The 27,678-nt window shown below is 48.2% G+C and overlaps 2 protein-coding genes across 6 annotated transcripts in view; one reads left to right on the plus strand and one right to left on the minus strand.

Moving 5' to 3' along the window:
- WDR86 (WD repeat domain 86) overlaps positions 1-18,809 on the plus strand; it is a 41,669-nt gene extending 22,860 nt beyond the window's left edge. For 2 of the 3 annotated variants that reach the window (XM_032304281.1, XM_032304282.1), the window contains exon 7: positions 18,497-18,809. In XM_032304281.1, coding sequence (XP_032160172.1) covers positions 18,497-18,742 — 246 coding nt within the window. In that variant the 3' untranslated portion in view covers positions 18,743-18,809. Of the gene's footprint in view, positions 1-4,959; positions 5,437-18,496 lie in introns of those variants that run through there. The other variant, XM_032304284.1, reaches the window with a different exon arrangement.
- NUB1 (negative regulator of ubiquitin like proteins 1) lies at positions 581-27,678 on the minus strand. Of its 3 annotated transcripts, none has more exons than XM_032304278.1 (15): positions 27,556-27,678; positions 24,203-24,320; positions 21,601-21,789; positions 19,395-19,453; positions 18,330-18,400; positions 15,477-15,659; positions 15,214-15,305; positions 12,926-13,032; positions 7,379-7,565; positions 6,571-6,678; positions 5,434-5,586; positions 3,357-3,503; positions 1,798-1,893; positions 982-1,159; positions 581-816 (listed from the first exon to the last, which is right to left on the minus strand). In XM_032304278.1, the coding sequence occupies exons 1-15, from the start codon at positions 27,624-27,626 to the stop codon at positions 638-640; spliced, it is 1,938 nt and encodes a 645-aa protein (XP_032160169.1). In that variant the 5' UTR covers positions 27,627-27,678; the 3' UTR covers positions 581-637. The 3 variants fall into 3 exon arrangements, with proteins under 3 accessions (XP_032160169.1, XP_032160170.1, XP_032160171.1); XM_032304279.1 differs by having other exon boundaries at positions 638-816; positions 21,601-21,768; positions 27,556-27,677; XM_032304280.1 differs by lacking the exon at positions 27,556-27,678 and adding an exon at positions 27,364-27,549 and having other exon boundaries at positions 638-816.

The following is a 27,678-nucleotide window of genomic DNA, read 5'->3' on the forward strand; positions in this document are numbered from 1 at the left end:
ATTTCAAATACACGTTACTAAACTAAGCGTGTAGAACATGGACATCCAGCCTGCCACTGTCTGGTACAGCTACTGTAGCTGATCCCTCACCCTCAGCTCCCAGAGAGCTTGGAATGGTTGAAGATTTAAAGGACATGTCAGGGAGGGGCCGGCGAGGCCAAAGCAGGCAGGCAGAGCGGCAGCGCAGGAGGCAGGGAAGCCAGCAGTGAGCTCGGTGGGGCAGGAGGGCCGGCAAAGTGAGGAGACGGATGGGTGCCCCCCCCATTAGCGCCTCCCGGAGACCCTCCCCAGGGGCCACCTACACTCCAGAAGTAACTGCCCTTCCCATTCCTTGGTCAAAAGAAACCCGGTTAGGGCTGCAGCATCTGCAGCATCTGAAGGCCAGAAGGCTGCCGGGAGGAGGAGGACCAGGCCAGAGGCAGCGACTTCCCCAGGCTCAGCATTAGGAACCCGCACCTGTCCCTCCCCGGCCCGCCTCACCCCCACAGCAGCCCCTGCTCCCCGCTGCCCCTCCTACACCCAGGGAGGAAGCATCCCTGCAGCAAAATCAGATACAAGAAGGAAAAAAGGACCTGTGTTCGACTTTTCACAATGATAGACTTTATAAGCAGAAACAGTACGTATTTCTGCTCATTATTCAGTTTTTCCTTGTTGCCGACTTTATGTTTTCTACATAGGATAAGTACTCTGCAATAATTATTTCTTCGTCTTCCAGAGTTGAGTCAAGGTAATCTTCTTCGTGTTCCGGAATATCTTCCAATATTTCATTGACGGCTTCTGTCTCCATATCTTCATCTGTTGAGGCACTAGAGGTACCTGCAACGCAGTAGTGTGGTCACAGCTGACGGGGGAGAACAGAGGGAGGACATGCCACAGAACAACGGAGCTGACCCCCGTCCCCAGGGCCCTGGCCACACCTGTGGCCGCCCCCCCGCTTAGCATGCGGCCTGCCAATCTCCCAGCTCTGAGAGCCAGACCTACCTGCAGAGTCGGAAGGGGACGTGGACGGCGTGGAGGAAGCGTCTTCGGCCGCGAGCTGCAGGTCCGGAGGAAGACTCCCCCCGTTGTGGGCCAGGGTCTGGGCCGCCAGCTGCACGTTCCCCCTGAACACTCTCAGGGCGGCGTCAGCCGCCACCGCATCAAAGCCCATGTACACCAGCTAGGGGAGAACACGGGCTGGGCTACACCGCGCCGACCCCCGTCCAGCGCTCCTGCCCAACCCCGGGCCACGGAGAACAGCCTTCCAGGGAATATGCGTCTAACCCCCGGCGTGCGCACGGCACCGGCCTCCTGCCCCACCGCCCTGCAGCACAGTGTGTGCCCACGCCGCCCGGGAGGTATCGAGGAAGCCTGTGCCCAAAACGCCCCAGCCTGGTCCTCGCAGAAAGGCAGCGGGCTTGTGGGCCGGCGGGACGTGCTCCTTCCGGTGACCGGGGCCTTCAGAGAGGTGGTCCCTACACACTTGGTGCGCTGGTCAGGGAGGGAAGTGGGGACAGAGCGCCACGGTGACATCCTTTGAGGTCACTGGCAGGGACGCGCGCTGAAAGCAGCAGCAGTCGTGTCACGTCCCGGGACACACGAGAGGAGGCAAGTCTACAGAGAACTTCCAGCGGCTCTATCTCCTGCTCTCGAAGGGGAGCCCGCCCACTCTCCTCCCGTCCATCACCACGGCTGCGAGCCTGGCTGGCCTGTAGGAGGGCCCGAGTCGCTCCTGGAGCCCCGTCCTGCCGCCAGCCTTGTCACCCTGGCCACCCCGCCGCAAGCTGCGGTGGAGGCCGCAGGTACATCCTCGCTTACCTGCTCGATGTTTTCCTGGGAAGGACTTTCTTGATGGCTGCTGGTTTCAGGATCTGAATCATTTAACCACCACATCTGAGGATTACTGAGAAGAATCTGGAAACACACAGGAATTTACTCATCGCTCCCACCTGCTCACCGACTCTGTGCTGGGCGGACACGGCCACAGACACACCAGCAAGTCGAGGGCAGGACACTGTGGGGCACCGGGCAAAGGACGCAAAGGAAGCAGAGGAAAGGGACCCCCGAGCCCAGGTGGCAGGGGCTGCTGGCGTTCGAAGAAGGCTCCCTGTGAAGAGAGCATGTGAGTTGAGGTCTGGGGAGGGACAAGACGACCAGGATAAAGGTCCCTTCTGAGGAGGCAGGAAGGGACCAGAGCCGGTGGGGGGCGATGGGGGAAGGCCACCAAGAAAACAGCCCTTGTGTCAGAGCTCAGCCCCTGGGCCGACAGGTCGCGCAGGGCGATGAAGGTTTCTCGGACCCTGCAGGGCTGACCCGTGTCGTTTCTCTTTGGAGAGGGTCACGAGCTAGATTTAAAATGTCGAGGACAGCAGAGCTTTTTGACCGCGGATTTTCATACCACACAACACCTACTCTCAACCTTACAAGCCCTCTGGAGAACGTCCCTTTAAATACTTCTAGACTGGTGGCATGTGTCACAGTGCGACTCGTGTAGTCAAGCCTAGGGCGCAGCCGCATCAGCCCCGCCCCCAGTCAGAACTTCCTGCCTTTATATTGTTCCAACACAGGAGGCCACACTAGATACTCAAATCTAATTATAAATTATACATTTAGATGTGATGTGTGTGCTTATATACACACAAATCCATAAACATAAACATTTACTTGTGGAAAGTTCTGAGGAATGGACCGGCGGTCTTGAGAATAAAAGGCCAAGGCAGGGCAGGCTCCTCGCTGCAGGCAGGGTCCAGAGCAAACTCCTCAGCAGGGCAGACAAGGGCACCCCTGCCCGCCTGGCCCCAGCCCTAGCAGGCACAGCCCCGGCGGCTCCCCCCAGCTCCCAGCTTCCTTGCGCCAACCGCCCCCCACACTGCCCTGTGTCTGCCCGGAGAGGCACCCCGTGTGCCCGGCCCACGCGTGTCCTCCTCCACAGCTCCGCGTCCCCTCTGCCCCCGACGTGCCGACCCCACGGTGGTCTGTCCTGCTCTGCATTCTGTCTCCCAGTACTGTGTGTGCTCCCTGAGGCCAGCATGTGCAGAATGAACCAATAAATAAAGCGATATTCAAACAGAACATTAATTAAAAGAAAACCATCCTACAACTTTCCGCACTATTCTCCACATCACTGCTAAACTCTCGGGGTTGCAAACGGAAACCTTACACACAGTTCTGCCCCCCGGCCTCCGCCACTCTGGCTCTGTCACTGGGTTCGAGAACGGGAGCCTGACCCTTAGATCCAAACTGGGACAGAGCAGAAAGGCCCGGGAAGCGGGACTGCACGCACCACGGAAGGACACTGGAGAGGAGTGTAAGCGGAGGAGGGGCCCCCCGACCCGCAAGCAGGGGCGCTGGGGGCAGGCCAGGGCTGGGGGGGCTACCTTCAGGGCTTCATCCAGGTTCCCGGCGGCCTGATACAGGGCCTGCTTGGCCGCGTGCGTGGAGTAGCCCATTCCTTTCAAAGAGTTGATACTCTCCAGCCGGCGTCTTTTCTTCTCTTTTTCCTCTTTCCTTATTTGGGCCAATTCCTTTAGGAAAACAGCAAAGTCACGGAACTGGAAACTGAGACTTTGTAAGAAGCCTGCTCGATCCACACTCAGTAGGATTCTGGGGGTTGCCAGGCAAAGTGGAAAACAAAAGAAGGGGCTGAACTTCCCTCCGCACGGCTCCCCGAATCACCAGCAAGAGGGCTGCGAGGGCAGGGGGCCCGGCACTGCTCTCGGGGCAGGCCAGTGCGAGCCAGAGACCACCATCCCGGCTGGAGGGGAGCGCCTCCTGGTTGCCACCACCCAGCACCACAGCAGGCCACTGAGAAGGGAGCTTATCGCTGCCGGGCCCTCTTCTGGGGGGCGCAGAAGAGCTTCCTGCATGGGTGGGAGGGCTTCTTGGCCCCTGGTTAATTCCCAGGGATCTTGTTAACATGTGGAGTCCGGATGGGGGTTGAGGGATGGGGGGGCAGCGTCCTGGGTGATACCAAACCCGGAGATCTACCCACGCCACTCCTCGTACTTCCGAGGCCCTGTGAGACCGTTTAAAACCTCCAGAATGCTCAGTGTCAGGAAACAAAGGTCATCGAAGTCCACAGTTCTTGACCCTGAGCTCAGAAGTGCCTTCTGTTGCTGCAAGAGCCTGAGAAGGGCTACAGAGACTTCCAGGAGCTTCTCTCCCATCCCAACCCCAATCAGGAGAGTGCAGAATTTAAGAACAAATCTCATTTAAAAAAACAGATTTTGGGGGTGCCTGGTGGCTCAGTCACTTAAGTGTCCAACTCTTGATTTCAGCTCGGGTCATAGTCTCAGGGTCCCAATGCCGCGGCCCCATGTCCCCACCCTGCCACTGCCGTGCACACTCCACAGCCACACAGGCCAGCGAGGTGACTCCACAGCGCCTGCATTTTGACTTGGGAGTTGCACCCACCGCCGCGTAAGCTGCCTTTCCCCTGCCCCACCCTCTGCTTCTGACTTCAGTTCTTCCACTTATAGTCTGGAAGAATCGTGCAGAACATTCACACACGCAGAAAGGTGCTGCCGGCCAGCAGCCATGGGACTCCGGCTTTATCTCACCCAGATCTGACATGAAGTCGGAGCCTCAGAGCCCTGTGCCTTCAAGTACAGATGCCTAGCTTGTCCTCCTTGTAATCACGTAGAGACAAGGGAGGAACATTTTTGTGATGTTTCCCTTTACGCTAGAAACTGGGCGAAAGAACCAGACGGGGCAGAGGCCGGGGGTGGCACACTGGGTATGCAGCCGCGGCAGCGGTGGCCACCTCCACGACTGGCATTTACAGCTAGAAGGGACCTGGGAGAAAATCCACCCCGACTCCTCAGAGAACAACAGTGGCCCCACTTCGCCGTACCCCATCATTCGCTCTGTCTGGAACTCAGCTCTTCTACTGTAGAATTAGCAATATTAGATATGGTACCATGCCCTCCCACTCCACAATCTCAAGTGTTTTTAATCTACTCATCTGTACTTGTTTCGTAGGATTGTGGTTTTGTACCTTTGCTTTCGTACTGTTCATCGTTCCTGTGACCTGACTCACGTTTCTGGCTAAGGATGCCATCCCACACTGTAACCGTGGCTCCACGGGCAAACGAAGCCCCCTCGAACATGACCTCCAGAAATCTACCATGGTGAGGGGAGAGAGAGGAGAGGCATAGACAGGCCGCCTGGATCATGACCATGGGAGCTACGGCCACCACCACAGCGAATAAAACTAAGGAAACTGCACTGCCTGGAAAGTAATGCAATTAAAAAGGACAAGTTTCTCCTGCTTCTTCCCAGTCTGAATAGAGAAGTATAAAGCGCTCCCTGTGATTAGAACTACCACAGAACAATCTCTTTCTCTTCCTTCATACCCAAGAGCTATAGCATTTTGCAAATAGGCTTACTATCACCTCAAGTTTCACACCTATGCCAAGGCTGGGACCCAGGGTCGCCGAGAACGCACTGAGATACCTCTCTGCGGCTGCTGATGTGGGCGGCCGCGTGGTCCACGTTCCCGTCACAGGCCCTGAGGCCAAGCCGGGCTTCCTGGGCAGTAAACCCCAACTGCAACAGATTGTGAACTTTCGATGGATCGATATATAGCTCTTTAAAGAGCTGGCGTGCCTACAGACGAGAGAAAAACACAAGAACCCTGTAACTTTAACAACATTAGAGCTTAACGCAAAGCTAAAACCCGGAAAGAATAAGCTTGTACCTGATATGAATTAAGGTATGTCAGATTTTATTTTATTTTTTAATTTGACACAGAGAGAGGGAGAGCAAGGAACACAAGTAGAGGGAGAGAGAGAAGCAGGCTCCCCACGGAGCAGGGAGCCGATCCCAGGGAGCCCTACGGAGCAGGGAGCCCGATCCCAGGGAGCCCCACGGAGCAGGGCTCGACCCCAGGACCCCAGGATCATGACCTGAATCCAAGGCAGACGCTTAAAAAACACCCAGGCGCCCCCGGTGTGTCAGATTTTAGGTAAACACTCTGAACTCTGCTTATTATCAACTAGCTAAAAAAGAATACAGACATCACTCTGCCCATGTGGTATATGGTAACGTAACAGAAGGAAACAGGCTAAGTAGCTGCGATCTTTTCTGTTTTTGTAACAAAATCCCCTGAATGGGAGCTGTTCACGGGGCATTTCTCGCTGTCTCCTGCAAGTGGGTGTAGCTGGGTGGTTAAGTCTAGGCCAGCCGCCTGTAGCAGGAGTGACAGCCCCAACTTCCGGTCCTTCCAGAGGGGGGCCGGCCCTCCCTCTCTTGCCCCCTCTGCTGGCTGGAAGGGGACTGACAGGAGGGGCGGGGGTGGCTGCACACAGGCTGGCGGAGCTGCTCCCCTGCTCCCCGTCTCACCGCCAGGTGAGGCACGGACACCGGCAGCCAGTTAAAGCCCCCTCTTTCTGAGGTTTCCTCATGACAGCATCTCACCCGCACCCTAACAGATGCAAGTATGGTGCCGGCGTGTGTGAGGCAGAGGGCACGGGGGCCGGATGTGTGTTCTCACTAGTCACGAACTACTGAGTTGATGAAATACTGGATATTTGGGGAAGGAAAAAAACGCAGGTGACAATGGCTACAACTCGGGAGTGTTCATTTTCTTACCTTGTTGAGATAGTCACGAGCCTCTTCGCCATTTCCACTGTGATAATTTCGGATACCTTGAAGCAAGTAAAGTCTTAAAAACAATACCTTCTCTTTCCCACAGTTCCCCTAAAATTATTGGGGGGAAAAAGGATAAAACTGTCTTATTTCTAAGTACAGATCTGTAACATTCACACTTGTAAATCCCTTCATCTTTACAGGGGCAAAAGTGCACGCCTAAAACGTTTCTATCTTCACGTACCACTAAGGGCAAAAGTAAAGATCCCAGAGGACGAGGACATCCCCCGTCCCATCAGGGAAGAAATGGTGCCAGGACTCCTGGGTGCCTGGTCCTTCCGGTCAGTAAGGAAGTAGACCAAAGCCCAAACCGGGGATGCTTTACGCTGCTCTGAGATTTCCAAGCCGAATTCTGATGACTTGTGGAAATCCCCTTAGAAAAATCCTTATTCGAATCACAGCTCGTGAGCTCTGACTCACTCGTGTCAACGGCTACCATTCAAAATGTCTTTTTCTGCATTTAAATCTTCCATGAAACTCTACTGAACACAGTCAGCAGCTCTCTCGGCCGGGGTGATCATGGACGGGGTTCTAGGGCCGGACAACTTGGGCTTCCGGCTCCACCCCGCCCAGACCGAAGTTACAGCCCAACTTGCAACACGTTCCGCAATCCCGTGAGAGGACAGCTGGACGAGCGCCGCGCACGCTACTATCGAATCACCACTGGCAGCAGTCAGCATTTGTTATCAGGAATAAACTCAAATGGTAGAAACGGGCTCAATAATACACAAAAGAAATCAGAGTAACATACTTTTATGTGGACCAGTCTCTGGTGGTTTTCTCCGTAACAATTCTTAAAGCATTTCTGAGCCAAGTTTAATTTCTTTTCCGCGTCGTCAAGGCATTCCAGCTGCTCCAGGCGGAAGTAGCACCACACGATGTCCAGCTGCAGCACGGCGTAGTTGTCCACGGTGTCCAGCAGCTCCCTGCAACACTCGCTGCGGGAGCGAAAGGAAAGGACGTCACAGAGGAGGAGCGTTAAAACCCTTTTTGCGGATCGCTGCAAGTCTTCCCCAGGTTCTGCTGTTATTCCCAAAGACCGACTGCTCCAGAGCACAGACCCCAGTGTCTACGAAGGGAGCCGTATTCATCATCGGAATTCTCCCAATGGGTAAAAGGCAGTTAGGGCTCAGGAATAATGGTCTAACACACCCACCCCCTTGCGACGCTGGGAGCGAGGTTCAGCAGGGAGTGGAAAACTGACGTCACCGCATCAGCAAACATGAGGTCAGCAAACTTGAGGCGGCCATGGCGTAAAGCAAAGGTTTCCAGCCCTGACTGTGAATCAGAATGAGCTGCGAGTGAGGAATTTTCTTCTTTCTTTGGTCCCCACTGGTGCTGGGACCCCATCTACATCAAACTGTAACAGAAGCCTCTGGAGACAGCGCCTGGATGTTTTGTTCTGGAAACCTCCCCAGGTGACTCTAAGGTACAGCCAAAGTGGGGAACCAGTGCTTTAAAGACCCCCCACCCCCCAAATCACCACTTGCTGTGAATGCCTCCCCTGATGAAAACAAGACATTCATGTGCAACCACAGTCAAGCGGGGAGGAAACATGACTGAGAAAATGCCAGGCTCTAAATGCTTAGCTGAGCTGGGGGCTGGGTACAAACTGGATGCTACTCCATGGCTGTCCCCAGCCCCAGAGAAAGGGGACGACAAGACAAAGGAATATTGGCAAAGATGAACAGCAAGCTTATTTATTCTGCTTTTAAAAGGTGCTTTTTAGAAATTCATAATGCATCCCTAGACCTCAAGTTGGAACTTTGTCAACAAAAAAGGAAAACCTTTGGTACAAACTTGAAAGGCCTCGCCTGTTTGTTTTCGTGGGTATTCTCTTAAAGGGAAGATGGCTCTTGTACAAACTGCAGAATCCACGTGCCCTCAAGCCTCCCACCTTATCTATCAAAATCCACATGGAAGAAACAAGGGAAAACCAAAGAAATGTGATGGAGTCGTGTACACTGTGAAGTGGGAGTCTCCTGAGTGCAGGAGAAATACACCAGAGCGGGCTTTTCGGTCATCTGTCGCATCCTTCAGTCATAGTGTCTGCTCTCTGCGAAGGTCATGTAAGGGGCCCACTGTGTTTTATACACGTGCGCACACAAGCCCCTGCCTGGGCAGGGGACACTGTCTCTGAAACACCTGCTCAGCCTGAGAACTTGCCTTTGAGGACGAGGAAAAACTCTGTGGACTGTGGTGTGATCTCACATTCTAGACTCATTTTCTAGGAGAGAAGACGATCCTGCCGTCCCTAAGAAAGCAGGGGACATTTTGTCACAGTTTTCAAGCCCTACCTGTGCATGTGGGCTCATTCACGTTTAATATGCATGCAGAGCAAGGCAGAAACTGCCTCATTTCAGGTAAAAATAGAACCACGTGTGCAAGCTCAGCTCAGAAGGGACTACCAGGCAGCATGAACAACACGCACGGGTCTCAGACTAGCGAAGGACATGTCGTTCTTTTCGTTTCAAAAACACTTTCTCTTCAGGTAGAGCCCTATATAAAAGGGATCATGAAATCAACACTTCAGAAATTATTAGGGCTGTATTTGAACCTGATCACATCACTCAGAAAAAAACGTTAAAGCCCTGTATAAAACTGTACCTTAGAGAATAATTCTATTACTACTACCTTGGCCTATGGTTTTAATAGCTTTCACACTCAAGGATCAGTAAGTTTTCATGTTAAAAACATTAACTAAGGGGCGCCTGGGTGGCTCAGTGGGTTAAAGCCTCCACCTTCGGCTTGGGTCATGATCCAGGGTCCTGAGATCAAGCCCCACAAGGGGCTCTCTGCTCAGCAGGGAGCCTGCTTCCTCCTCTCTCTCTTCCTGCCTCTCTGCCTGCTTGTCATCTCTCTCTGTCAAATAAATAAATAAAATCTTTTAAAAAAATTAATTAAAATAAGTAAGCAACATTAATTTAAGTAAAGCCTATTGAGTCTAGCTTTAGAAAAATTAAATCCCACTTGAGCTGAAGTCAATTAACAAAATGTATCCTATTTGCCGTATGATTTTAAAATTTTTATGTAAAATAAAGGTATCAGTTTCAGGAAAGGCAAACTAAGCTTATGTATCTCCATTCTTTTTTCAGGAAAGGTTGACTAAAGTCATTTTCAATCACTGGCTTGAAGAAGTTGGATCACAGTCCACCTCGGTGGTGCTTTTCCTATTTCTGGTCCTGGGGGCTCATTGCGGTTCTTTTATCTGGGGGTTTACAGTTTTTAACCAACTGGGGAAAATTCTGGCTATTATTTCTTAAGATTCTGCAGGGGAGCCCAGCTGCCTCCTTTTACAGGGACTATAATGATCCACGTATCGGGTCACACCTCGGGACGTTGTGTCCGTCTGTCTTTGCTCAGTTTCCTGCTGGAGCACTTCTACTGCCCTGTCTTCGCACGGACCCATCTTTTCTTCAGTGCCGTCCAGTCCGCACCAAAGCCCACCCAGTGGGCTGCGCTTCGCGTGTCCACAGTGCCCGTGCAGTTCTCTGGTGGGCGTTGCACGTCTATCTAACATGCCCCGTCCTTCCTCTACCTTCCAGAACGTACGGAATTCGGTTACAGCAACCGCTTCAATGCCCCAGCGGACGGATTCTATCTTCCATCGTCCGTGTCACTTCTGGTCTGTTTCCATTCTTTACTACGGGTTGTATTCCCTGCACCTTTGCATGACCGTTAACTTCTCACCGGAGCCTGCTTCTGTGTCGTGATAAATACTACTTTGTCTGGGATGCAGATGATCCTTTTAAGGCTTGTTTTTAAGCTTTGTCAGGTGGGACCACAGCAGCCTTCAGAGATAATCCTGCCCTACTGTGGAGGCAAGACCCTTCTGAAATCTCCCTGTGATGTCCCTGGATCAATCAAAGAGTTTGTCACTGTGGTTCTGGCTCTGATCGTCGCCACTATTCTTGGCCTTCTGAGCGCTAAAGATTGCTCTCTGCACCTCTCGGGTGCTGACCTCCCCTGCCTGGGGTGGTTTCCTCACACGCAAGTGTGGATCGTTACTCAACAGAATACTCCAAGGAGACCTGTTGAAGCTCTGGGACCTGCTGCCCCAGGCTGCTCTCCCCTCTCCCGCTGCGGCCTCCCTGGATCCCCAGCTCCATTTCTGCCACTCCGGGGAGAGCAGGAGGCCCCACCTGGCTTTCCTGTCCCTGCACTGCAGTCGACCGGCTCCCGAGGCAGCCCCGGAAACAGTCCCAGGGCTCCCTCGCTTATTCCCCCGCCTTAGGGATCGCTGTCCTTTACTGCCCGAAAACTGAGGTCTTTGCACACTTTGCCCAAATTTTCAGTTGTCTGAGGCGAGAGGATATGTGGTCCCTCTTGATCCCTCGTGGCCAAAGCAGAACTCCCACTTTACACTGTAAACAGGGGAAGAAAGGACGCTAGCTCATACACTACACACCATTCCCACGATGCAGAACGGAGTCCTGTGAGACCTGCCAGCTTAGCTGGAGGTGGGAAAGGAAACAGAACTGAGTCTCCTCCCCCTCGTCCCTGACCTGCGCCTGCGCCGATCGTCCCCACGGAGAGGACGCGCTCTCACTAAAATGATGCTAATAAGTCAGCCTGACTAACGAGAGCTGCAGGGGAAAAGTGTCATTCTCTACGGAGGCACTGACAACCGTGACTGGGTTATAGTATCTACGACTTACTGAACACGGTAACGTACTGTGAACGGAAGATATAGTTATTTTTATTCAGGGCTTCCTGGAGACCTGAAAATTATTTTGAGGATTTGTCTGGAATAAGAAGTTTGACACAGGCTCACAGAGACAAATCAAAACCAACCATGTCTCAGTAACTGCTGAAGGAGGGACACCTCAACGGCTCAGTCAGGTCAGTGCTCAGGGCATGATCTCAGGGTCCCAGGATCGAGCCCAGCATCGGGCTCCCTGCTCTCTGCTGCACCCCTGCTTGTGTGCTCACTCTCTGTGTCAAATAAATAAAATCTTTAAAAAATGCATAGGCATTCACTATACCTGTCTTTATTTTTATATATGTTTGAAATTTGCCATAATAAAAAATTACAATTATGGAAGGAAATGAAAAATGCATCTGCATTTGACGGACCTAACTTTGAGCCTGCATCGTGTTCAGCCGAACAGAATGAAGGCAGCACAGAGGCAGGGACAAAGAAGTCGAGTAAGAAAACCCGAGAGGAACCAAGCCCTTGTTCTAATTTCAGATTTGCCACCTCCTTGCCAAATATCCTTTTTTTTTTTTTTTTTTTGCTTAAGTTAGTTTAAATTGGGGTTTGTTCACTTAAAACCCAAGGGTGCTTGCTGCTAATATGCTTGGCAAACTATAAACATTTATATTTATCCGCTTCAGGTGTACAGTAGATCTTGGGGTTTCATCAAAATGGAAAAGAAAATAATCCTAAAGTTGTTAACTTTTGACCATTTTTAAATACAAGGCTACTTTTCAAGTTCCTCTGCCAGATTATAGTCTCTCGGCACCATTTCTCTCAAGAGGAATCAGGAGCCTCTGGGAACTGCTGACTCCTGGTCTGGGGCAAGAAATGTGCAGGATGAGTCTGGAACACCTTTGGACACCAGCCACCACTGGGATCGGGTCCAAAAGATGCAGCACAGGACCCACATGTTGGGCACAAATGGTCAATTTAAGTACGGAGGTCTGAAAAATGTCAAGTGTGTTAAAATCTGAGTTCATATTGATAATTTTAAAAAAGAAAAGAAAAAAAAAGAAGGAAAGAAAAACCTCACTGGTGATATCCTCTTCAGGGAATTCAAGGGAAGCACCTCATTTATTCTGAAAACGGGAAAATAAGAAGAAAGAACCAAGCATTTTATTCTTCCTTTACAAACTGTACCTCATTGTAACCAAAGACCAGTGAGGAAAAATACTTCCTTTCAGAAGAATCCCAGCAATAAATGCAGAAGGAAAAATAATGTGTCACTGTTTGCAGCCCCTAATGAAGCAATGGACTTGGGAATGATCATGAACACCCACATCGAAGCCGCCCGGGGAACCAGCTGGTGGAGACCGCAGGACGGACCGCGCAAACTGCCAACTCGGCACAGACAGAGCTGCTACGGGCAGGCTATCCAAACAGAACAAGTGTGTGTTTATGAAATTCCTTACAGGGAAGAGATGAGCAATCTGAAGGGATGAAATAATTCACAAACTGGTCTACACTGCGACTACTCTCTTTACATACACGACTGTCTTGGGCGGAAAGCTGAAGCCTGACGCGCGCAGGCAGAGAGACAGCGCTATAACCTGGACTATCTTCCTTAAGGCGGGTACCACCAAGTACAAAAATGCCTACCAGAAATATTTGTCAGCATCCAACAGACACGGCAAGGCTATTCCATATTCTTTTCTTTTCAGGAAAGCTCTGCCCTTCTCATGATATCCCATAGCTAACATAAGGGCCTAGAAAAAAATAAATTAAAAAAAAAAAACATTACTTCAAACTGTAATAAAACAAATTATATGAAAAGCATATCAAGTCTAGAGAAGTCAAATAAAGATTTTTTAAAAACCCAAGATCACAACTCAATCCAAAATTAAGAAAAACATAATCAAAGCTTCATTTCATTTCAATCCTGAGATCAAGCACTCAATTTAACGTGGCTGACAGGGTCATAACCCGCACCTGTCTGTCTGTTTCCATCAGTTTATTCCAGTATCTGCTGATTTAGATCTATTTCTAGTATTCAGTAAGACTGAACAAATAAACAAGCAGCCAGTAATGCTTGTATCCTTGAAAAAAAGCATTCATGAGGTACCTGGGGGGCTCAGTCAGTTAAGCACCTAACTCTTGGTTTCAGCTCACGTCTTAATCTCAGGATCATAAAACCGAGCACTGAACTCCACAACGGAGCCTTCTTGGGATTCTCTCTCTCTCTCTCTGTCTCGCTCGCTCTGCCCTTTCCCCTGCTCATGCGCTCTTTATTTTTTTTTTATTTTTTAAAAAGATTATTTATTTATTTATTTGACAGGCAGAGATCACAAGTAGGCAGAGAAGCAGGCAGAGAGAGAGGAGGAAGCAGGCTCCCTGCCGAGCAGAGAGCCCGAGACGGGGCTCGATCCCAGGACTCCGGGATCATGACCTGAGCTGAAGGCAGAGGCCTTAACCCACTGAGCCACCCAGGCGCCCCTCATGCACTCTTTTCAAAAAAAAAAAAAGCATTCATTTCACTTTCTAGTTTTTGGGTTTTAAATAAAGATTTGAGAGAGAGGGCGAGAGAAAGAGCGCGCATGCGCACACCAGCAGGGGAAGGTCAGAGGGAGAGGGAGAAGCAGGCTCCTCACTGAGGCGGGGGACACGAACGAACACACACACACACACACACACACACACACACACACAAAAACATGGCTCAATCCTAGGACCCTGGGATCATGACCTGAACCAAAGGGAGATGTTTAACTGACAGAGGCACCCAGCCGCCCCTCGCTTCCTAATTTTAATCAAGTTTTTTCTGTCAACTCCAGTATTCCTAAAACAATTTTTAAAAGGCAATCCACGGGTGCCTGGCTGGCTCAGTCAGTAGCGGGTGCTGTTCTCCATTTTGTGGCTCTGAGTTCAAGCCCCACATTGGGTACAGAGCTTACTTGAAAAAAGGAAAGGGCAATCCAAAAATGTTTTTAAGTTCATTAATATTTAAATTTGAATTTTCATATAATTCAGTTTTGTAAAGGTTTTCCAAAAAGTCTGGATATCTTTTTTTTTTTTTAAAGATTTTTAAAACTTAAATCACACCCAACATGGGGCTCAAACTTACAACCGCGAGATCGAGTCACACACTCCACAGCCCAGTGCCCCTCGATATCATCACTTAATATAAGAGAGTTGTGGGCAAATAACTACCAACATTTTAAAAATAAAATAGCATCAGTCCACTGATAGCTACCAAGTTCTTATTAAAACTTAACTTTAATCCTTCATTTTCAACCATATAAGTCATGGAGTGAAGCCTACTCTAACTTGTCCTTTAAAGACAGAACAATTAAAATGGACTTGACCTACAGTCATTATAGCTCTTTATTATTGGAAGCTACTGGACCAGCTCAGAGACTGATCTTTGGGTCCCAGCTGTAGAATGCTCCTGCAAAGACCCCCTGCGATGTGTTCAAAGATAAAACCACCTCCTGCCTATTCCAAATTACTGGAAAGGCAGGGGAGAGATGGCAGAATCACCTGTCCGGCTTTTCCCCAAATTACACGCCCCTCCTCCTGCCCCCAGCTCCCTATTCTAATCTATCCCTTAGAGGACATGCCCTCTGGTAAAAAACAAAAACAAAAACAAAAAAACACCCAAACCAGCACTGCCACGGGGAGCTGCCTATGCGGAAGGCAGTGGATCACGTCATCTGGGAAGGTCACCCCTGCTGGGGGACATGCCACCAAGCCATTCTGTTCTACGGCACTGAACATCGCAGGCTGAGTTGGGGGACGCAGGTACATGTCACAGGCTTCCATCCTGATTAGAAGCTCCCGTAGAAAACGGTTTCTAGTCCTTTATGACAGTCCAAGACAAAACAGCTAGAAAACCACTTCTGTTCTGACAGCAAATCAAAGCTTCAGCCGTAAACTTCTGAAGTACTTACCTTTCTTTCTGACGGAGGAATTCTGATCGATCTGCCAGTCTGGTTGGCTATGTCTAAGTACGGTGTGGTTTCGGGATCCACCACCGTCTCAGCTGCAACCGAACCGAAAGGGAGTCCGTTAACCCCACACCAGAACGCAGTGACGGGACATGACGGGTATGAGACTGCGGGGAAGGAAAGTCCCTGCGACCTGTGACCACGGCGCCCCCCGCCTCCCCGCCCCCCAGCCCAGAGGGAAAGAGGGCAGCCAGCGCTCTGCGCACCTCTCTCCGCCAGTATCTCCAGGCCTCTCTTGGTCCTCTGGATCCTTTTTTCCTTGAGCTCGGCTTCATTTTGCTCTTCCTCCTCAACCTGGAAGTGTTTCCTCACATCCTCTTCAGACTGTTTGAGTTCAAGCACCATGGCTTTCACGTTGTGCGTCACGCCTTGTTCCTCAAGGGTTTTCCCTGTAAAAGTCAGAAATGCCTCTCAGGAAAAGAGCCAGAAATACACCATGTACTGGTGACGGTCCGTTCTGTTCAATGGAACTCTTAAAGCCGCGCGAGTACTCGCGAGCCACCACGCCCCAGGCTCGGTGAGCACACGCCGATGTCTGGCTGCAGAATTCTGTCACTGGTAAGCGGAGGGTAATATCCATACCCTCCAACTGGAGAAATAATACCCCCCGTTCCCAGCAACAGGGGAGAAGGCACAGCTCAGCGGGGAACTGTGAGGGGGAGCGCACCGTGGCAGCTAAAAGCAAACCTCTTTGGTTCTTCTGAACGTTGTGGTCCTGGGTAAAGCACTTAACACCCAGGGCCTTACACATAAAATGGGAATAAAGACTGTGTCAGACAGTGATGAAACAGAATGAAAGTATATTCACCAAATCAAAAGTTGGTTCTGTGAAAACTTAATAGAATACACAAACCCAACAAAAATTAAGTCAAAGATGCAAATAAACCACTAAAATGAAGAATAAACACAGATGCATATAGATTTTAAAATAATGAAATAGGGGTTCCTGGGGGGCTCAGTGGGTTAAGCCTCTGCCTTCGGCTCAGGTCATGGCCTCAGGGTCCTGGGATCGAGTCCCACATCGGGCTCTCTGCTCAGTGGGGAGCCTGCTTCTCTCTCTCTCTCTGCCTGCCTCTCTGCCTACTTGTGATCTCTGTCTGTCAAATAAATAAATAAAAATCTTTTTAAAAAATGAGATACTATAAACTATAAGTATATAAATTGGAATATTTTTCTGGAAAACTCCATTAAATTTTTTTTCCTTGAGAAACTTGACAAACATTCTAACATTTATGAAGAAAAATAAAGATACACCAATGGTCAAGTCACCTCAATAAAGAAGGGCCAAGAACAGGACTCATCTTACTAGATTTTAAAACTACAACAAAACCACAATCATAAAAAAAAAAACTATAGGTGAAGGTGGTCAAAAAACAGAAACTTCCAGTTACAAAATAAGTCCGTCCTGGAATGTAACACACAGCACATAACTGCAGTTAATAATACTGTATTGTATATTTTAACATAGCTAGGAAGTAAAATCTTAAAAGTTCTCATCACAAGAAAAAAAAAGTTTCACTATATGAGCTGACATTATTGTGCGCCCTCCACAATATATACAAACACTGAATCATTATGTTGTGCATCTCAAATTAATATAATGTTATCTGTCCATGATACCCCAATAAAAAACCCTTTAGGGTTCCGGTCTAGGAATAAACCTACAGGTAAATGGAAAAGATGGAAAGTGCAGAAAAAGACTTCTAACAAAGGAGGCACCACAGGTCAGTGTGGCAAAGGCAAGTCTAGCAGGGGATATTAGAGAAGCTGCATCCTTCGCATTTACTCCTATATAAAGGGGGCTGTGGACAGACTGCAGACCTCAGGAAGGTTAGGCTAATTAATACACGAAAACGTAGAAGACCGTGAGGCCCTGGGCTTGGGGAAAGCCCTTACTTAAACACAAACGATATAAGGTGGAAATTGACAGCTCTGATAACAATGAAATCAAGGGTTTCCACCCAGTGAAGAAATACCAGGAACAGAAGTGTCACAGAGATGAGTGGACAGTGAAAAGCTATCCATGACATTGGAAACAGACAATGGGGAATGGCTGGCAGAGAAGGCAGGCTAGGGCCGTGTGCAGGCTGCATTCCACCAAGCTAGGATGTGAGCCTGACTCTCTAAGCCCTACGAGCCTCCTGGAAACCGGCCGTAGTGCCTACCTGAGTGGCTGCAACAGCTAGCTGGTCTCCCAAGTCCGTTCATGCCTCCTGCAAGTCTATTCCCCTCCTGCACCCACAGGAATGTTTAGAACCAAAATGTTTCAGGTCACCCCCCAACATCTGTGGCTTCCAGCCTCTCTTGGCAGGAATCTTTTAATACTGCACGAGTTCACAGAGCCCAGGTTTTCTACACAACAGCACTACAGCTATCGTGGGCCAAGTAAGTCTCTGTCGTGGGAGCTGTCCTGTGCTGTGTGATGGTCCAGCAGCATCCCTGGTCTTGCCTCCCTGAGTGACAAGAGCATAAGCCTCCATCCCCACCCCACAACCCAGTCATGATAACGGAAAAGGTCTCCACATCTTGCCAAAGGTCCCCGGTGGCAAAACTGCCCCTGGTTGAGAACCACTGCCGTAACTTTTTCACTGTGGCCTGTGTGTGGCCCTCCATCCTGAAAGAGCACTGCCCTCCCCCCAACTTCCTACACTCAGCCTTACCAAACCTTTTTCAACTGCTCAAATTCACATCAGGGGGCCCCACATATGAGGCTCTCTCAATCGGAACACGCCCCACTGCCTTCACTCAGCTTCAGCCCTTCTGCCTTGGAGAGAACTTACTGGAACCCCCATTTCACTCCGAGCACACCTACACTCCCGTTCTGTAAATTTCCCCGGAAATGCAACAAGCATCTTTTCTCCACTAGCACAGAACGCACAGTAAATACCGATTAGAAGGGTTGTTTTCAGCTTTATGTTTCTATTTTAATCAGCTCTACAGTAACCTGTTTTAGAGTATACATGCAGTAAAGCCACCAGAAATTTGTAGATAAACAGTGAGAAAAAAGACGCAGTCATTGTACTAACGCGACAGAAAATCTGCACTTTGCCATGACATACCGAGTTGAAGCTGTTTCTTGTTTATGACAATTTTGATGTAATTTTCTTGAAATCCAAAGGTTTCAGCAATTCTGTAAAATAAACCAGTACAGGCTACAGATAATCAATTTATTATTATCTGAGAAATGGAGTTTAATCATGACCACTATTTTATACATTTCCCTTAGGAACACCCAGTATTTCGATGTACCGTCTCCCAAACACCACTTCACGATAAAGCCAGCTTTCTAGACCATTACTCGAAACTGTGTAAGAAACAATGTTCTTTCTTCAACTATCTGCTTTACTACTTGTTTCCTCATCAAGTGGAAACCACGCGTGGGGAATGTGCATCTCAAGAGGACAGCCCTCGCCGCGTGTCCAGAGAAAATCCATTCTCTAGGCTCCTGCAGCCTCCTAGGAGAAGCCCGTAACAGAGACTTGTTCCAATCTGCTCCTGTGTGCTGAATGAATGATGATTCCTGAATCCGTCCCTAACAGCCCTCAGGTAGACCAAAGAAAACAAGAAAATCAACTTCAGAACCAGAGCCGGCTGGCGCTGGAGGTACTCAAAACACTTGCCATTTAAAAATACAGACGTGGATGACATAACCAAACGGGTCTCAAGAGTAAGACTGTCACCAGTATGTGACAGGTATGTTTTCTTTTACAGATGGGCCAACAGCCTGAATGTGGCTAAAACGCTTTGCTGAATGTCACAGCAAGTGATGAACGCGCTAAGAAATGAAATCAAAACTAATGATCTGATGATTATCTCTATTTCTATCATTCACTCACTATTCAAGCACATTATCATGTACCTGTTAGGTGGGAGGCACAGAGCTCCTGCTGGTCTCAAGTTATGCAGGAAAGGAAGGCAAATGGTGCCAGTCTTGAGTTCCTGCTCTGCCCTTAACTGCCAGTGTGAGCCTGATCGCGTACTGCAATGGCCACGCCTCAATTTTCCTTTCCACTAAGTGAGGAGAATGGTCCCTGCCCAGCTGTCTAACAGGACTGTCAAAGGACCCCACGAGCCAGTGCGGGAGGGCCGAGAGCAGCTGCGGCTCCGGGCAGCCAGATACTTACTTCGACCTCAGTTCTCTGCCAGTGATGTGCAGCCGGGTCTCCAACAGGTTTTTCCTATCCTATTTTAAAAAAGGCAAATAAAAGAAACTGTACAGAAGGAACTCTATGGAAGAAACTATCTGCTATGCAAACTATGTCAGTCAAGGAAAGACAAATACAGTATGATTTCGCTCATATGTGGAATTTAAGAAACAAAACAGAAGATCTTAGGGGAAGGGAAGGGAAAATACAACATGATAAAAACAGAGAGGGGGGCGAACCCTAAGAGACTCTTAACTCCAGGAAAAAAACAGGGTTGCTGGAGGGGAGGTGGGTCGGGGGATGGGGTAACTACTGGGGGATGGGCACGAAGGGAGCACGTGATGTGATGAGCACGGGGTGTTATATGCAACTGATGAACCACGAAATTCTACCCCTGAAGCTAATAATACATTATATGTTAACTAGACTGAATTTAAATTAAAAATTTTTTAAAAAGAAAGAAAATGTACTTCGGCGTGACACTTTGTGGTGCTATTACTCCGTCTAGAAAATCAGGAAGGTTGGTGTCAATGTTAGGGACTGAAATGAGGCACGCCGGGCGGAGAAGCTACCGCAAACGACCTGGCACGTGCTCACCTTGTGACCTAGCAGCCCTCACGGGGGTAGAAGTGTGCACCCCAGGAAGGGCGTCAGCCTCTCGGGGGAAGCAAGACGCTCAGAGGGGTTTGTGATGTGCCTTCACTCACGGAAAGCTGGCCTACATGACACAAGGGCGCAGCCCACCACCTCGGCACCACAGCCACCCTCAGGGAACACAGCCGTGCCCACTGAGCAGGGAGTGGACAGAGACGCCACCTTGGAACCTCTTCATTCCCCGCTGGCTGGGCTCGGGAGGAAAAAGCGGCACCACTACGGAAGCCCAGGAGACCATGCAAACCTGCTCAGGTTCCACACTCGCCAGCCAGCTTTCTGACTGGTGGTCTGGCTTCCCAGGTGCTGCATACTAGCAAAGAGGCCTATATTCGTATATTACCCTTTGAATTCATGAATGGGCATCCTGAGGTAGACACATACGTAATTTTCTCTTTCTCATACAGGTCTATATTTTTCTTAGACATCGTTTCAAGTTCTAAGGAGATAAAATTTACATTTCATAAAGCTCACCTGTTTAAAATATGAGTCAGTGGTTTCCATTATTATAAAGTTACACAACCATGATCAAATTTCAGAACTTTTTCAAGTTCTGAACTTGAAACAACTCTCCAAGAAATACCATATTTTGTGCCCCCTAGTCTCTCCCTTTATCCCCCAAGCCCCAGGCAACCATTAATCTCATCTGGGTCTCCATGGATTTACTCATTCTAGACGTTTCATACGAATGGAACTATACAGCACGTGGCGCTGGTGTCTGGCTTCCTTCGTAACGTTTCTGCGGTTCCGCCACATCGACGCTGCGTCTGCACTCCACTCCTCTTCATGGCTGAAGGATGTTCCAGCGTGTGGCCACAGTGCATTTATCTGCTCAACCACTGACGGACACTTGGGCTGTGTCCACCTTCTGACTAGGAAGAGCTAGACAGAGCTCTTTTGTGAACAGAGCTGCTATAAGAATTCAGGAGCAAACCATCTGCACAGACACGGTTTTCATTTCTCTTAGAGTGAAAGTGCTGGGTCCTGTGGGAGCTCTGACACACATACTTATATATTTTCACATCTTCTGAAAATGATTAACACTGAATAGTGCTCAGAGGCCAGCAATCTTTGGGTACCCTGCCCCAATGCCACTTCTGGACTTGAACTACTGAGGACATGGCCCTGACAGGAGGTGGCCCTGCTTGAGCACTCAGCTGACTACCCTGTAGCCTCCACCAGCAGAGAAAAAAGGGAGACATCCTTGCTGATGTGTCCTACTGTGCACGGTCTGGGAAAACCAGAAGTACTCTTTTAAGTCCCCAATATTCTAAACGCTCATTCAAACTCTAGAAAAGGTAAGCATGTGATATGTAGCTTTGTGAAGTTTGGGAGGCCTAAGAGGGACAAAACTACCCTGTAAATGTTCCAGTTTAAAAATCCCAAAATTAACTCGGAAGCTGATAAACATTCAGCATGCGAAGTTACTTAAAAGAACTTTTCACTTTCGATTGTAGCTTTAAAAAAAAAATCATAATTTATCACTAAGTCAACAAAGCATTGCTACACGTACTCCTTTGGGAAAAACACTCACTTTTCTTAGCCGTGGAGGTAAAAAGACCTCAATTGTAGCAATTCCTGTTGTTTTATAATTTTCATTTCCTGTGCCACGATCGATTGCTTTGCAACGTATTTCTTCGATTATCTTTTCTACTTCATTTTCACAACATTCTAGCCTGTCAGAGTACTTCTTAGCAAGGTCCTGTGAAGCAAAATCAGAATTCTGAGATCAATGTAGTGCCAACTCAAAAAAGGGGCACAGTACAGAACAGCTTATGAAGGACTCTAAGGAAATGGGGTACCTGGGTGGCTCAGTGGGTTAAAGCCTCTGCCTTCGGCTCAGGTCATGATCTCGGGGTCCTGGGATCAAGCCCCACATCGGGCTCCCTGCTCAGCGGGGAGCCTGCTTCCCTCTCTCTGTCTGCCTCTCTGCCTACTTGTGATCTCTCTCTCTGTTAAATAAATAAATAAAATCTTCAAAAAGAAAAGAAAAGAAAAGAAACTGTTGACTGGTGGTCAGCCCATCGGAGGGAAATCCAGATGGGCTTGGCATCTAGAGAGATACAGAGGCTAGAAAGGATCCAGGGCAAAATAAAAACAAAGAATAGGAAAACAGACCAAACAGAAGATGTGAAAATAACTAGGATTGTTCTAGGGGTAAAGGAAAAGTGGGCCATGACTTATGTCACTGTAATGGATTATAAATTACTTTAAGGAACAATGGAGTGATCAACTCCATGGGAGGAAACCAAAAGGAAAAAAAAACAACACAAAGAAGACATTCTCATTTTTCTAACTTGTGAGAACACGTCAAATTAGACTTAAATAACTTTCTTTCTTTCTTTGACAGGGAAAGACACAGCAAAAGAGTGAACATAAGCAGGGCGAGTGGGAGAGGAAGAAGCAGGCTTCCTACTGAGCAGGCAGCCCGATGAGGGGTTTGATCCCAGGACCCTGGGATCATGACCTGAGCCGAAGGCAGACACCTAAAGACTGAGCCACCCAGGCGCCCCTTAAATAACTTTCTTAACAAAAAATTCTCAATCACTGGTACTGGTTGTAAAATCATTCGCTAGAACAACTCAACAGAACTCAGAAGAATGCTATACTTAAAATCATAGTTTGTGATGAAGGACACAGATGAAAATCTAGGTGAAGAGGCACACAGGTGGGTCTGGGAGGGTCCTGAGTGCAGGAGCTTCTATCCCTGAGGGTCAGGGCGTGCCACCCTCTCAGCACATGGGTTTGTCTGCCAGTCTGGAAGTTCCCTGAAACCCATAATTTAAGGGCTTTTAAGAGCTCCATTACAGTGGGCATGATTGATTACATCAATGGCCTCCGGTGATTAACTCAATTGCTAGCCTCTCCTCTCCCCAAGGTTGAAAAGTAGGCTGAGAATCTAATCTTTTTTCTCCTTTTTTTCCAAGATTCTATTTACTTATTTGAGAGAGAGTGAGCAGAGCATGAATGGGGGAGGGGCAGAGGGAGAGGCAGACTCTGCACTGAGCAGGGAGCTCAAGGCAAGGCTCCATCCTAGGACCCTAAGGTCATGACCTGAGCTGAAGGCGGACGCTTAACCAATTGAGCCACCCGGGCCCTCTAAAATTCTCATCTTCTAATTGAAGTTTGGTCTTTTTGGCCACCAACCCCATCCTGAAGGCACTACCAAGAGTTGCCTCATTAGAACAAAAGATGCTCCTATCCCCTTTACCACTGGGAATATTCCAAGGGTTTTAGGAGCTCCATGTCAGGTACTGGGGACGAAGACCAAATAGCTCTCTTATTGTGCCATAGGTAGCTTCGGAGCCAAGGGACTACTACAAGTAAATTCAGAAAAAAGGTCACAAGATGGGTTTGTCAAAAATGATTAACGTTTTTGCCTGAAAAAGCAGGCAAACTTCAATTTCTAGAAACCCCACTCCATGTAAAACAATGCCATATCTGATGTTGCCATAAAAAATTGAGATGGAAGGGCGCCTGGGTGGCTCAGTTGTTTAAGCAACTGTCTTCGGCTCAGGTCATGATCCTGGAGTCCGGGGACTGAGTCCCGCATCAGGCTCCCAGCTCCATGGGGTGTCTGCTTCTCTCGCTGACCTCTCTCCTCTCATGCTCTCTCTCTCTCATTCTCTCTCTCTCTCAAATAAATAAATAAAATCTTTAAAAAAAATTGAGATGGAAGTATTAGAAAAGTGTATTTTGGACAAATGAACAGACAGCCATAGTATAAAAAGAGCTGGGGGATGGGAGCCATTGTTTTAGAGCAAACCGCAATAGCAAGGAGAACAGAGAACCAGCCAGCTCTTCCCCACGAACACAAAATACACGCCCTTAGTCCATTAGTACTGCGCACCAGTAGGGTAAAATCAGTTCCTAAGTTACTAATTTCATGTAACACTGTGACGGTATTAAAAATAGTATGTGCCTAGGAAATTAGAGACCATTCTCATATGAATAGAATCTTACTAAACAAAAAATTAAGTCTGTCAATTCTAAAGTGGGTACCTGCTTATCACTCATACTTTTGGTTATGCCAAAAATTTACACAGTTAAACCTGGAAATTTCCGGGGACTTCAGAATCTTATTTACCAAGGAGATTTACAACACTGCTATTTATTTATGTCTTGAAAGAAAATACCTTCAATGCCAAACTGCCTTCTTTATTTTCATCTGTATATGGAGGTTTCCAAAGTTGAATTCTGTCTTCCCTTAAGAACTGGGTCAATTTTGCTTGGAGATATTTCTTTTGCGCCATTCTTGAAAGCAAAACAGTACATAAGCAAAACTCCACACTACATTTCAAAGCATTTCATAACTTACCAAACATGCTGATGCGTTCAGTGTGGTTAAGAAGAGCTCCCCTCCACACCTCCCTCTCCTGTTTAATCTAAATCACTTTTTCTTTTTAAATATTTTATTTATTTGACAGAGAGAGAGTGCACAAGCAAGGGAACAGCAGGCAGAGGGAGAGGGAGAAGCAGGCTCCCTGCTGAGCAGGGAGCTCAACGTGGGGCTTGACCCCAAGACCCTGGAATCATGACCTGAGTTGAAGGGAGACGCTTAACTGACTGAGCTACCCAGACACCCCTCTAAATTACTTTTAGATTAGGGTTTTAACTAGCTCTAAATGTCTCTAAAATATACACATTCTATACATATGCTAAAATACACTATATATAGTTACACATTACATGTTACATAAAATATGTCTTTCAAAGTTGCTAAAATGTAGCAAGGTTTATTATACTTTTCTGTTTCTTAAACTATTATTCTCTGCCCTAAGAGAAAAGATCAAATGAGAGAAAGATGAGTCCTTAAAGCTGTTACTTTCATAAACAATTCAACATACATACATAAACTCTCTTATATTTGTATTTTGGTGAGTTTAGCACAAAGATCAACCACTTTGGTAGAGTAAACATAAAAGCTGGCTGGAACCATGAATTATCAATATTCTCTACATCTGAATTTTTAAAATTAAAAGGTTTTGCTAGAAAAGTTTTATATATTTTGCAATAAGCACACAACAGCAGATCTATGTACTATTCAAATCTAACACTAGTTGGATCATCACTTTACAGCTGAAAACACCAAGGCCCCCGAGCTGTAAAATGACTCAGCCGAAGTCACAAAGTTAGGCAGTGCCATACCTAGCACGGGGATTCCCGCCTACAACACAGGACTTTGCATTTTGTCCCACAATCCTTTGCTGCTTGTCTGCCCTGTGTATGTAACTAGTCTCTCCCAAAGAATCCCCTGGCAGCAAAGGAGTTGTCTACTCATCTCTCACTAGCATTGCAATTCAAAGAGGTAGGGAAGGTTGCTGGAGATGTCAAACAGCCAAATCAGAGGAGTTAGAAAAGTAAAAGGGTAATTAGCTTCTAAATGATGAAGACAAGTTCTACAGAGTAAAAAATAGATCTAAGGGTTAACATAACCTTATAAGTAACTTTCTCTTTTTCTATATAGAGCCTGCAGTATTCCACACCCCCAAAACCCAGTTCACCTAATTTCAAAATCAAGTTTGTTAACTTCAGTGTATTCCATAAGTGAGTATTTTATTTTATTTAAGTGATTTTATTTATTTGACAGACAGAGATCACAAGTAGGCAGAGAGGCAAGCAGACAGAGAGAGAGAGAGAGGAGGAAGCAGGCTTCCTGCCGAGCAGAGAGCCGGATGCAGGACTCGATCCCAGAACCCTGAGATCATGGCCCGAGCCGAAGGCAGAGGCTTAACCCACTGAGCCACCCAGGCGCCCCCATAAATGACTATTTCAAAAGAAAGTTCAGGGTTCTGGGATGGAGTCCTGCATCGGGCTCTCTGCTGAGCGGGGAGCCTGCTTCCTCCTCTCTCTCTCTGCTTGCCTCTCTGCCTACTTGTGATCTGTCTGTCAAATAGATAAAATCTTTAAAAAAAAAAAAAAAGAAAGAAAGTTCGAATCTATTTCATATTGGTCTGGGGGGAGAGAGAGGGTTATTAGTGCAGGGAAGAGGAAAGGGTGTAAGGAACAAACACGTCAAGAGGAGGCTGCTGTGCACCCAGGTGAGCCATGAGAAAACACCCTAGATGTTCAACCACTAACAAACTGCTGCTCATGTAGAAAAGCAGAAAACACAAATAACTCACACAACCACTATACATAGTTCCCTACTCACAAATCTTCATGAATTCTGGATAAAATACCAATGGGGAGCGATGATCATTTCATGGGCTTCTTATGCATGGACTCAAGCTCTTTGTAAAGTCTAAAGGCCCAAAGGGTTTCACAAGCGCAGTGTGCACCCCACACTCCACCCACTGACCAAATCAACTGAACAGATGCAGGTCCAAAGGCATGAGACTTAATGTTTAAAAAAGATTAATCTGGGATGCCTGGGTGGTTCAGTGGGTTAAAGCCTCTGCCTTCAGCTCAGGTCATGATCTCAGGGTCCTGGGATGGAGCCCCACATCGGGCTCTCTGCTCAGCAGGGAGCCTGCTTCCTCCTCCCTCTCTCTCTCTCTCTGTCTCTGCCTGCCTCTCTGCCTACTTGTGATCTCTGTCTGTCAAATAAATTTAAAAAAGAATTAAAAAAAATAAAAAGATTAATCTGTTGTTTTGAAATTTACAAAAATGTCGGTTATAAGCAAAATAAAAAGAGGATACATACTTGAAATCAAATCAAAAGCAGAAAGTTTAATAAACCAGTTTCCAGTTTTAACTGGAGAACTGAAAGTTTCATTATGCATGTCATACAATGTTTCATATTACAGCCAAAAAAGCAGAGATGTATGTCAATTATTTCTCAATAAAACGGGGGTGGGGTAGGGAACGGGAGGCGGGAGGAAGCCCAGAAATTCATTAATGTTACTGCTCCAAACTGAAAGTGAAACGTTATCAACTACTCCTTTAAAATTTTCGCTTTCACTTCTGTAATGAATCGATCTATAGGGACCCTTACCCAGAGCTTTCCAAATATACATATATACACACGCATATTCAAAACACACTGTCTTTTCTCTTAAGCGGAGAAATAAAAGATTCTCGTATTAAAAAATAAGAGTAAGGGAAGGAGATGACAAATGCGGACCCAGAACATCAGAGAAACGCAGAATCAGCCACATTTTCTCATTAAATAGCAAAGAAAATCTAGCTCTGACTGCAAATGTGAATCCCAAATGACATATCTGGAATAGCAGTGTCAGCATCCAAGCTTTTTGTCTCGCTCACGAGGTTTACTTAGTGAGTGCGTCTGTTCCTCGGCCTCCCCCAGAACAACTCCACAGAAGCCCCCACTCCCCGGGCCCAGCCCAGCGCAGACCTAGGGCCGCGCGAACCGTCGGCGCGTCCCCAAGCCCCAGGCAGCCTCCGCGCTCGCCGCCCACCGCCCGCCGCTGTGGCCGCGCCCCGCCCCGGGAAGGGGAGGCGTCGGGGTCGTGCCGGGAACGGGGGCGCCAGACAGCGCCGGTGAGGCCCGGGCCGGGGACCGGACGCTCCGCCGCCGCCTCCTTACCTGCGCCACCACCGCGCCCGCCGCGACCCGCCGAGTGCCCGGATGCGGCAGCGGCCGCCGTTTATTTTCATTCCGGGTGAGGCTGGCCCCGCCCCCGCCGCTGCGGCCGCCGCACCTCCCTCG

This window comes from Mustela erminea, chromosome 11, assembly GCF_009829155.1.
Source record: "Mustela erminea isolate mMusErm1 chromosome 11, mMusErm1.Pri, whole genome shotgun sequence".
NCBI lineage: Eukaryota > Metazoa > Chordata > Mammalia > Carnivora > Mustelidae > Mustela > Mustela erminea.